The 12,596-nt window shown below is 40.8% G+C and overlaps 1 protein-coding gene across 1 annotated transcript in view; it reads left to right on the top strand.

Annotated features, from left to right (window-relative positions):
- LOC105484978 (G protein-coupled receptor 139) overlaps window positions 1–12,150 on the top strand; it is a 45,708-nt gene extending 33,558 nt beyond the window's left edge. The window contains exon 2 of the mRNA XM_011747095.2: window positions 7,782–12,150. Coding sequence (XP_011745397.2) covers window positions 7,782–8,716 — 935 coding nt within the window. The 3' untranslated portion in view covers window positions 8,717–12,150. The remainder of the gene's footprint in view (window positions 1–7,781) is intronic.
- Window positions 12,151–12,596: the final 446 nt, after the last annotated feature.

Below are 12,596 nucleotides of genomic sequence, written 5' to 3'. Positions count from 1 at the left end.
GTGAATATTTCATGAATATCATTGACATATGGAAAAATCTATTATTTATGTCTAAGTGAAAAAATCAAGTTGCACAACATTATTGTAAAATCTGATTTTGTGGGGATAATTATTATTACTAGTTGTGCTATTATTGTGGGCATATAAGCATCCTGGAGATATAAACACCAAGCGTCCAACAAACTTCTGGTTATCTATTGCAGCATGGCAAACGCCAAAACTTAAGAGGCTAGAAGCAACAATTTATGATTATTTGTCATGGTTCCTGGGCTGACTGGGCTCTGCTGGGTGGTTCTTGCTTCTGGCCTCTCATGCATTTGCAACCAGTGAGCAGTGGGACTATACTCACTTGGGAACTTTATTGAGCTGGATATCCATGATGGCTCACTCCCATGGGTGACAGTGGATGCTCAATATTGGCCATGAGCTTTACTGAGGCTTTCAACCAGAGGCCCTACACATGGCCTAAGTGGCATGTGCCTCTCACAGAAAGGCAACTGGGTTCCAAGAAGGAGCATACCGAGAGCATGTGTTCAAAAGACCCACTTATGACCTAGCCTCAGAAGTCACGCAGTATCAGTCCTGACATAATGTATTGGTCAAAAGTAAATTACAGTGCCAGCTCCAACTCAAGGCATGGAGACTACATAGAGGAATGTCTACCGGGGGCATGGTACACAAGGGTCCGCCTATGAGGCTAGCTGACACATTATCCATGCAAGATGGGGTTTTGACAGACTTTCCCCTTCTAATTTCTAATGTAGTCATTAAATGTATAAACTCAGGAGAGTTTATACATTTAACAGTTTGGTTTAATGTCCTGGCTCACCACCTAGCTGTGTGATCTCAAACAAGTTACTTAACCTCTCTGAACCTCGGGGCTTTTAAATCATGGTACCCACTACACTACACAAGGTAGTTGTGAAGATTAAGTGAGATATTGTATGTAAGATGCTTAGAAGTGCCCTGAGCACAGTGGATACACAATAAAAGTAGCCAAATTCTATTACTATTATTATTAGACACTGATATAATGTTTAATTTTTGACAGGCGCATATTACTTTTGTAATTGAAAAAATAGTTTTTAAAGACAAGAAAAAGGCAATGTAGCAGAACTAAAAGATATAAACTCAGAACTCCCAGTTGAGCTGCTTCTTCCAAGGAACCTGCAGAGACCCCTTAGTCATCACAGACACAGAAAATACCTCTAGAAGACCTTGACCCTTTCCCTCTGGGCCAGCAGACAATTCAGTGGTGTGGTCTGACGACAAAACCTGCGTTGTTCTCTCAGCCACTCCCCCAATCCTCCCAAGCTTGAGCACAGTAAGCTGCAAAATACGGGAAATGAATTCCCTCAAGAATATAACCAAGAAGCTTTGCAGTCACAAAACATGGGCTTTTTATTATCCAGGAACTTAAACCTGTCCGACGACACCATTGACAGAAAGGATTTGCTTTTTAGAAGCATTGACATTTTGGTGGTGGAGTTCAGCAGGGCTTGCTTGGATGGGATTGGTTGGGTTTCCTCAACAATGGAATCACTGGCTCAGTTTGACAGGAAAGCTCAGAAATGGAATTTCAGGCAGTGAGAACTTCGGTTTCTTCATTTACTCACCCCTTATAAATACACACAGACCCTGTCAACACCACTCTTTCCCTTTGGGGAAAATGTGCCACTGTAGAAATGAAAGAATTTTTAAATATGGAGAGTTACAGCAAATGTCAAGCTTTTAAGAGTTGAAGACTCTACCTTTTCATTTCTTTTTCAGAAAATCAATACACAGGCACCGCACCATTCCCCTCTGGGTCTCCTCAGCTCACACTTCTTTCTCCCACCCCAAAGATCTCCTACATGTTCTTGATGTTGCCGTGGGGGAAAATCTACCTGTACAAAAGAAATGGGAAACTCACTGTCTGCGGGTTAGTTTCTCAAGAGAGGCAATCACTAGAAACTTAAGGAAATGTCAAATATGAATACCTAGCAATTTCACTTGGAGTTGATGACTTGCCTGACTTAAAGCATTAATTAGATGGGGCTGGAATACTTTTAAAGAGCTTCAATATGGAGAATTTTTAGCACCACACTTCAAACAGGGTTCAGCTGGGGAGGAAGAAAAAGTGGGAGAGTCACTTTTCATAGAATATATATATATATATATATATATATATATATATATATATATAGCACTTTTACATATATATAGAATATATATATATAGATTATATATATATAGCACTTTTTCTGGGGACACCCTGCCATTTATACATCCTGCCTCCTTGGGAAGCAGGGATGTGAAAGGGAAAGCAGGCATTGTTTAATGGATGGGGGCGGAAAAAAGAGGTTGTGGCTGAGCATGATGACTCACGCCTGTAAGTACAGCACTTTGGGAGGCTGAGGCTGGTGGATCACGTGGGGTCAGGAGTTCAAGACCAGCCTGGCCAACATGGTGAAACCCCATCTCTACTTAAAAAAAAAAAAAAAAAAAAAATTAGCTGGGCATGGTGGCACGTGCCTCTAATCCCAGCTACTCGGGAGGCTGAGGCAGGAGAATCGCTTGAACCTGGGAGGCGGAGGTTGCAGTGAGCCGAGATCGCATCACTGCACTCTAGCCTGGCAGACAAGAGCAAAACTCAGTCTCAACAAAAAGAAAAAAAGAGGTTGCAAGAAATTACGGCATTTTTCTAAGTCAGGGGCAACCTAAGGAACAGGAATCGCATTATTTATGTTGAGAACCCTTTTCTATGACCAAAAATAAACAAAGCAGAATCTAATAAGCCAGAAAGTCAGACAGAGCTGGGGTCTCCATTTTCATTTTTCTCTGCCTCCCTTACTTGTTCTGTTTGTGACTTTGAGCAAATTATCTAAAAATGCCAGCCTTGGTTTCCTCATCTCTAAAATGGGAAATCATTCTCATGTCTCTCTGTTCTATGAATATAATAAGCTGATTCTCACCACAAGGCTGTTGCACTTGCCAATCCCACTGCCTAGAATCTTTTTCCCACAAGTATTTGTATGACAGATCCCTAGATCCCTTCTTTTTTCCTCTTCTTTTTCTTTTTTCTTTTTTTTTTTTTTCTGAGACAGAATGTCACTCTGTAATCCAGGCAGGAGTGCAGTGGTGCGATCTCGGCTCACTGTAACCTCCGCCTCCCTAATCCAAGTGATTCTCCTGCCTCAGCCTCCTGAGTAGCTGCGATTATAGGCACCCACCACCGCATCTGGCTAATTTTTGTATTTTTAGTAGAGATGGGGTTTCACCATGTTGGCCAGGCTGGTCTGGAACTCTTGACCTCAAGCGATCCACCACCCTCAGCCTCCCAAAGTGCTAGGATTACAGGCATGAGCCACAGCATCTCGCCTCCCTTCTCTTCATCCTTGATTGGACTGAAATGTTGCTTTTAATCTAAAAGTTACTACCCCATGAATCTGTCTCATCCCTTGGTGTTATTCTTCCTAGTATCACATCTGACATTCTGTTGTGCATTTGTGTGTGTGTTTATTTATTGTCTGTCTCCCTCATTGTACTATAAACTCCATGGCAAAAGGGAATCTGTCCACTTTGCTAATACCTGTATCTCCAATGCCTCATCCAATGCCTGGCATAGTCAATGCCCAGTTGATATTTGCTGCATGAATGGACTCTCAGGCAATAGCTACCATCCATTAAGCACTTCCCACATGCCAGACACTGTTTTAACCACTTTATTGAAATTATCTCACTTAACCCTCAGAACAATCCTATGAGGTGGATAGTCTTATTAACCCCATGATATGGTTTGACTGTGTTCCCACCCAAATCTCATCTTGAAATGTAGCTCCCATAATCCCCATGTATCATAGAAGGGACCCAGTGGGAGGTAGTTGAATCATGGGGCTGTGTCTTTGCCATGCTGTTCTCATGATAGTGAATAAGTCTCATGAGATCTGATGGTTTTATAATGGGGAGTTCCCCTGCACAAGCTCTTGCCGGCCACCATGTCAGACGTGACTTTGCTCCTCATGAGCCTTCTGCCATGATTGTGAAGCCTCCCCAGCCAGGTGGAACTGTGAGTCAATTAAATCCCTTTCCTTTGCACATTATCCAGTCTTGGAAATGTCTTTATTGGCAGTGTAAGAACAGACTAATACACTCCATTTCATAAAGAAGGGAACTGAGGCACAGAAATATTGAATAAACTTGTCTAAAGACAAGGTGGTAATAATACCCAGGCAGCCCAGCCCCAGATCCCACACTCTTAGCAACTGGATTCCCATACCCTTGATACAATAGACCTTTAGACCTCAACCTCTTTACAGCTTGGGTTCCATGAAGCTCTGACTATATATGATTAGGTCAGAGGAGCAGGGATTGCAAGCAAAGCCTTTAATCAGAACCCTTCACCAAAGCTTTTGTCCTTTCTTTATCTATTCACCAGCAGCTCCTGTATACTGTGTTCTCATTTATCTCTTTAATACTTACCACTTATATGATGTTTCTCCACTCTCTGAGTAGAGACTTTACGGGTATCCACCAGAGTACCTAATGTATATCCACCTTAGGCCTATGTACAGGCATTTGCCCACAGAAAGTAGATGCTAAATACTTTTTGGAAAAATTTCTGGATGAATAAAACATTTTGAAATGCTTTTCAACAGAACACAGCAAGGCTGTTTAATAAAAGAGCTATAAAACGCAAGAATGCTTACAAAGCAAGCAGAATTCAATATAAATATTCTTTGTCTTAATAAACCAAACTCTTCATATTTCTCCCCCTCAGAACCTTTGCACTTGCTGTTTCCTTTGCTTGAAACACTTGCTCCTTCCAAGCTTTCTGCCTTTTAACCTCTTCCTGGTCTTCCAAATCTCAGTAAAGATTTTTCTGATTCCTACTCCAAAACATTCCTTCATAGCATTCACTAGAACTTGCAGTTAATGCATTTTCTTCCATGGTTCTTCAGCTGATGTTCTTCTTGCCTAACAGAATCTAAGCTCCATGCAGGCTAAACAGACCATGTCTATTTTGTTCACCATCCCCTTCCAGGACACAGCTCAGAATAGGTACATAATGCATGAATGCAGTTTTGAAATATCAAGTTTACAAATGTAAGGACCTTTGCTTTAGTGGGTATTTTTTCTTAAGTAGTGACTTAAGTAGGACATATTCACCATTTTTCTCTACATTGTGTGCAGTATAGCATATCTTCATGGTACCCCCACCCCACTGGGAATAAGTACCAATACTGCAGATTGATTTTGAGCATGGATGTTGGTCCTGGGTTTGAATCCTGGCTAATTAATATAATCAGTATCTTAACTCTCTACCACTTCAAAATGTTGTTTCAAAGTGCTTTGGACAAGAATGAGAACAGCATAGACTTTAAAAAAAAAAACTGGTAATACTGAGAGGATATGGAGCAACTAGAATTCTCATATTCTGCTGTTGGGAATCTAAATTAGTAAAATTTTACAAAGCAATTCATCAGTATCTGTTAAAGATGAGGAGGCACATACTCTAAAACATAATAAATACACTTCCATGTATACATTCCCCCAGATAAACTTTCATATATAAGTACTTCTCATGGAAAGTCATGTCAAGACATTAACTTTGGTTTATAACAGCAAAATCCTGGAACCAATTTAAAAGAATGAACATATTTAATATAATAAATTATAAATAAATCAATCAATCAGTAAGTTCCTACAGCAGAATGCTATGTAGGCATTCAAATGGGTGAACTAGATCTTCAGGTAGCAACAAAAATGGGTCTCAGAAATACAATGTTGAATGACAAAATCAGTGTATAGAATGGCAGTTTCAGTATAAAAGAAAGCAAAAGGCTGGGCACAGTGATGTGCACCTGTAGTCCCAGCTACTTAGGAGGTTAAGGTGCGAGAGTCACTTGAGCCCTGGAGTTCAAAGCTGTAAAGCACCATGATTGCACCTGTGAATAGCCACTGCACTCCAATCTGGGCAACATAGCAAGACCCTGTATCTAAAAAAGAAAGAAAGAAAGACTATGTAGACGTGGCACTGGTCACTGCACACAGCCTGCAGCATGGTGGTTGCATCTAGAGAAAGAAGATGGAAAAGAATGAGAACAGAGCTTCTTCAGAGGAGACTTCGACTGTATCTATAGTGTCATTTCTTTCTTTAAAGAAAGCTGAAGTAAATATGGCAAAATGTTAAAATTTGTTAAATCTGAGTGATGAGTACACCAGGTTTTGCAGGTGTGTTTATTATAAGACATTTTTACATGGGAACCATTGTATAACATTTTAAACGGCTACCAAGAAAGGAAGAGAGACAGAGAGAGACTGAGAGAAAGATCTGGATTCTAGCTCTGCCATTGGACTTCAGACAAGGAATATAAGCTTTCTGAGAACTTAGCTTGCAAAATAGCATTATCAGTGTTCAAATTTCAGGGTTGATTGTGAGAATGAATGAAAATAAATGTGTAGAATGACTTCTAGATATTATTCATTGGAATATCATTTTGGAGTGAGTCCCTAATGACTTTCTAAACATGCTTAATTCAGGGAGACTTTTTTTAAAAAACTGATCAGAAACTATATAGATGTATTTTCAAAACAAATATGACCCCACAAAAAATAATACATTGCTGCTGTTCGTGCAAAAACTATATATGAGGTTTGCAAAAGTAATTGCGGTTTTGCCCGTTACTTTTGCACCAACCTGATACATGCACATTGTATGGACATATATAAGCATAGATTATTTATTAATTGTAGTTTCCCTGAGGGAGGGGAATTTTGATGATTGGAGAACAAGAGTAGAAGGAAAATGTACTTTTCCTTGTTATTATTTTTGATTATGTATGTGTATGTAGATTACCTATTCCAAAAATAAATGCAATTTATTTTTAAATTAATCTGAAGGTCACAATCTTCTCTGCACCTCCAATTTTAAATCTACTTAAAAAGGAAAGATCCTAAAATCCAAGCTCTGAAGAGGTTCTTAAGAGGTTATATGGTCCAGTCTGTTTCCCGAACACATATAGCAAGAAATGCCACCTCAGCCCCAAATTCTTCATGCAACTGAACACAAGAAAGAGCATGAGATGTGGGATCAGGAGATCCTATTACCATGAATTATCAACTGTGTGGCTCTAAGCAAGTTGCTTAAACTCTCAGAGCCCCAGTTTCATTCCTAAGATGAGGATAATGGCGGCACCACCTCTCACGGTTGTGTGAAGAGAATGGCGGCTTCACCTCTCACGGTTGTGTAAAGAGAACTCCGGCATCACCTCTCATGGTTGTGTGAGGAGAATGGCGACTCCAACTCTCATGGTTGTGTGAGGAGAATGGCAACACCACCTCTCATGGTTGTGTGAGTCTCTCAGAGCCCCAGCTTCATTCCTAAGATGAGGATAATGGCAGCACCACCTCTCACAGTCGTGTGAAGAGAATGGTGGCACCACCTCCCATTGTTGTGTGAGGAAAATGGCGGCAACACCACTCATGGCTGTGTGAGGAGAATGGCGGCACCTCTTCTCATGGCTGTGTGAGGCTCTCAGAGCCCCAGTTTCATTTCTAAGATGAGGGGAATGGAGGCACCTCCTCTCATGGTTGTGTTAGAATATAAGCACAACTTTAAAATAGTATCCACGTGTTTGTATGAGGTGCTATTTGTAATGCCGAGGTTGTCCCTCAAAAGCATTGATTCAATCATTTTGACTTCCATGGGAGTGAACAATAAACATATGCCTAGGGCCCCAATAGGAGCCAATGAAGTCATCTTTGCTTCAGAGCTAAACCAGTTTTTCTTCTCTCCACAGCAAATATCTTGACAGTGATCATCCTCTCCCAGCTGGTGGCAAGAAGGCAGAAATCCTCCTACAACTATCTCTTGGCACTCGCTGCTGCTGACATCTTAGTCCTCTTTTTCATAGTGTTTGTGGACTTCCTGTTGGAAGATTTCATCTTGAACATGCAGATGCCTCAAGTCCCCGACAAGATCATAGAAGTGCTGGAATTCTCATCCATCCACACCTCCATATGGATTACTGTTCCATTGACCATTGACAGGTATATCGCTGTCTGCCACCCACTCAAGTACCACACGGTCTCATACCCAGCACGCACCCGGAAAGTCATTGTAAGTGTTTACATCACCTGCTTCCTGACCAGCATCCCCTATTACTGGTGGCCCAACATCTGGACTGAAGACTACATCAGCACCTCTGTGCATCACGTCCTCATCTGGATCCACTGCTTCACCGTCTACCTGGTGCCCTGCTCCATCTTCTTCATCTTGAACTCAATCATTGTGTACAAGCTCAGGAGGAAGAGCAATTTTCGTCTCCGTGGCTACTCCACGGGGAAGACCACTGCCATCTTGTTCACCATTACCTCCATCTTTGCCACACTTTGGGCCCCCCGCATCATCATGATTCTTTACCACCTCTATGGGGCGCCCATCCAGAACCGCTGGCTGGTGCACATCATGTCCGACATTGCCAACATGCTAGCCCTTCTGAACACAGCCATCAACTTCTTCCTCTATTGCTTCATCAGCAAGCGGTTCCGCACCATGGCAGCCGCCACGCTCAAGGCCTTCTTCAAGTGCCAGAAGCAACCTGTACAGTTCTACACCAATCATAACTTTTCCATAACAAGTAGCCCCTGGATCTCACCGGCAAACTCACACTGCATCAAGATGCTGGTGTACCAGTATGACAAAAATGGAAAACCTATAAAAGTATCCCCGTGATTCCCTAGGTGTGGCAACTACTGCCTCTGTCTAATCCATTTCCAGATGGGAAGGTGTCCCATCCTACGGCTGAGCAGCTCTCCTTAAGAGTGCTAATCCAATTTCCTGTCTCTGGCAGACTGGGCAATTCTCAGACTGGTAGATGAGAAGAGATGGAAGAGAAGAAAGGAGAGCATAAAGCTTGTTTTTACTTATGCATTTATTTCCACAGATTTCGCATTGACAGCGAAAGTTCCTACCAGTTTGAAGATGCCATTGGAGCTTGTGTCATCATCCTGTGACCAGTTAGGACACAAAGTAGAGAAATAGTCTGTGATTTTGCGCTGGTACCATCCACAGTCACTGGGAACCCTTCATTTATGTGACTTACCAAACCCCAGTAGCACATAGCTGAGCCTGCACTCTTCTTCCAAGAGCTGAGGTCATTCATCACTTCCCTGTGCTGTTCCCAGGAGCTAACAATAATGACCGTTTCAGGATTTTTTTCAAGGTGCCCTTTGTCCTAGAGAGGCTTGTGGTCTTGAAGTGGCCCTGGCACTCCTAGCTTCAGAATGACACTGTGGGAATAGAAGAGTATTGGATCCCACCCAAACTCTGGCCAGAGCTGCTTCAGGAAATCTCCAAACCCACATAGCTGTGACCTCAAACCTGGGGTCTAAGAGGCAGTTTTCTATTTATCATTATGTATAGATTTTCTCTATCTCCTCCAAAACAAAGACCCTGCCTGGTGCGCAGGAGGAAAGGAGGAATTCTTGAGCCCAGAAAAACAAAAAAATAAGCCCACACTTGCCATTGTTTCAACCCATTCCTGTGTCAGCTGCATACAATCCCGTTACTCAAAATTGCTTCTTGTTATGGTATCACTCAAGCTTCCTAGAGAAGCTCAAGCCTGTCGAGTTGCCAACCCTGCCTCCTTGCTTGCTGAGGCCCTCACCAAATTGTTTTATTTGAAGTGACTTCCGAACTGAATTTAATATTCAAGGGTCAGGAACTGCATCTCTGCGGGTATGAGAGGAGGTGTTCTCAGCTCTGCCTCACAGCCCAGCTGGCATTGCCATTTCGCCACAAACACAGACACAAAAGGTGCCCATGCTGACGCCTAGTCTGCCCTTTGACGCACATGGCTTAAAAGGGTGGTGCCAGTTCTTGGTAAAGCTATTTAACCCAGATCCTTTGTAAAATGATAAAATATAAGTGTGTTTATTTATTCTACCCTTGCCTGTCCAAGGCAAGAACACTTCTAGGATGTAATAAATAGGGGCATCCCTGGAAATTGCTACTTATGTGTGCACCACACACACACACACACACACACACACACACACACACGCACACACACACGATTATATTCCTCTTATTTAGCTTTTCTTTTTTTTTTTTTTAACTTCTCTCTGACTCCCAGTATTCGAATTCATCCCTGTTTTAGAATAAATCTGCCAAAATGACTTTGAAATTACATGATATTTTTGGTGACCAAACAAACAGCAGACAGTCCACCTGAAATATCTAGTTCCTCAGGCTGGATTTTTACTGCATTTTGTCCCTAAGTTGAAAGACATGTCTATCTTTTTTAAGGGAATTTTCAATAAATGAATGGGGTAAGAAAAGGCCCCATGGCAGCACAAACCCTAAACTTCAGCCAATGCTGTCAATACTAGTTCAATATAAACTTAGGTTATATTAGTCCTGATGATCCTAATTCTTACCCCTTTTAAAGGATTGCAATAGAATCTCATCAGAGCCAAGGATTAGATTCTAAAGTCAGTGCAAAAGATAAAACCTTACAGAGCCAAAGTTACCTTTGCAAAAGATCCTCAAAAAACAGCCATGTTGGAGATTATATTCCATTGCTTTCAAAACCTAACACAGCTAAGTTTTTCTCTAGCACTGGAACAAGTTGTTGTTTATCTGGTTGATGACAAGGCAAAATTGGCTCTCATTTAGGGACCATATTGTGTGATTCTAATGTATCTGAGAACATTAGGACCACCCTGGTGCATCAAGATGCTTCCACTGAAAGAAGTTCATGGAAGTCGTCTGACTGAGGGACAGATCTCCCATCTCCCACGCTCCCCAGGGCGTATGCTCATTGAGTGGAATGGTAAGCAGATTCTCTCACCTCCCTTAAATTGCATTTCTCTCTGTCTCTTTTTTGCCAAGCACGTGTAATTGGACATGTGTTCATTAAATGTGTGTATGATGCAATTCCACCACGCCCCCTCATGAATGGACATTGACCAAAGGCTACCTATACTGAATATATATAGATATATATAAATATATTTATTTATTTATTTTTTAAACACCTAGCTCTGAAAAATGCTAGTCTGAGCTATACATGAATGAGTCAAAGTGCAATATCTACAAAGGTTAAGCAATTCCTTTTTGAGAACGTACATAAAATGAAATTTATGTATGTGACTCTCCATGCTCTCTGCTCCATGTTTTTAATTGTATGTAACAATTAATTGTTGATGTGTAGAAACTGGGTGTGCATTGGGAACATTTTCCTCTGACACTTTAATTTATTACTTCTCTTGACGAGAGAGGCTCTACCACGTAGTATTGTGATCTCTTTTCCTCTGAATATGTTTTATATTTTGCTAAATGATATTTAAAAGAGGTCCAATTCTCGAAGGCATTCTAGTGAATTGCTGTCTTCTGCTTAAAATGCAAATGAATGCCCATTGGGTTAGGTTGATACATATCTCTTAAAATTTATTTCAAATTATCTAAGGACTTTTAATTTATTATTATTTATAGTAATAATTTTGGACATCATGTAATGGGTTTTTTTGACTTTAAAACTTTAAAAACCTGTAAGCCTTTTCTTTCAGGCCAGTTTTAACAATAAAGCCTTGAATTTTGAAGCCTGTCATGTAAACGGCTGCTGCTGGTGGCACTAAAGCAATTGCCTTATCCTGGGTTTTTGTGGTGCCTCTTTCAAAGACGGTTAACTAGCTTCTCTCTTGCTAGATGATTTGTGTCCTTGGTTGGACATTGCAATGATGATACGCACCACCATGCTGTGTCTTTTTATTGAACAACTTGATGACTGAAATGTCTCATGGGGAAGGAAATGAGGGGAATGACAGACAAACCATAAAAGACAGACCGGAGTGGGCATGAACTTGTGTGTTGCGAACACCCTGCTATTGGAAAAGATCACTTTGCACAGTTGGTACCTCCTGGTTCAACATGGGGAGCCTACCAGACGTGAATAAAAGACTCTAATGTTGGCTATTCCAGTTCAAAGAATGGAATAGAAAGTTACCATAGAAAAAAAGCAAATGTTCATATTTTCTTAATTAGATTATATATTGTGTTTGGACTTGTTTGTATTATAATAAATTCTAATATGGTGCGCACTTGGTGTTTGGTATTTGCATCTATGTTCAAGCAATTGCAGTATGCTGATTTTTATTACTATTATTTTTAATTGATAAATCATAATTGTATACATTTATGGGATACAATGTGATGTTTTGATGTATGTATACAATGTGGAATAATTAAATCAGGCTAAATTAACACATCTGTCACTTCACTTATCATTTTTTTGTGGTGAGAAATTTGAAATTTATTACCTTAGTTATTTTGAAATATGCATTGTTACTGACTCACTCACCCTGCTATGCAATAGATCTCAAAATTTATTTCTTCCATCTAACAGACTTTGTGCCGTTTGACAAACATCTCCCATTCCCTGCTTCTCACCTACTTCCAGCCTCTGGCAACCATCATTTTACTCTCTACTTCTATGAGTTTGACTCTTTTGGATTCCACATATAAGTGAAATCATATAGTATTTTTTCCTTCTGTGCCTGGTTCATTTCACTAAGCATGATATCCTCCAAATTGCACAATGCTGGTTAAAACA

Source organism: Macaca nemestrina, chromosome 18 (genome assembly GCF_043159975.1).
Source record: "Macaca nemestrina isolate mMacNem1 chromosome 18, mMacNem.hap1, whole genome shotgun sequence".
Classification (NCBI taxonomy): Eukaryota; Metazoa; Chordata; class Mammalia; order Primates; family Cercopithecidae; genus Macaca; species Macaca nemestrina.
The sequence above is the reverse complement of the archived record's forward strand: the minus strand, read 5'-3'. Positions and strand labels throughout refer to the sequence as shown.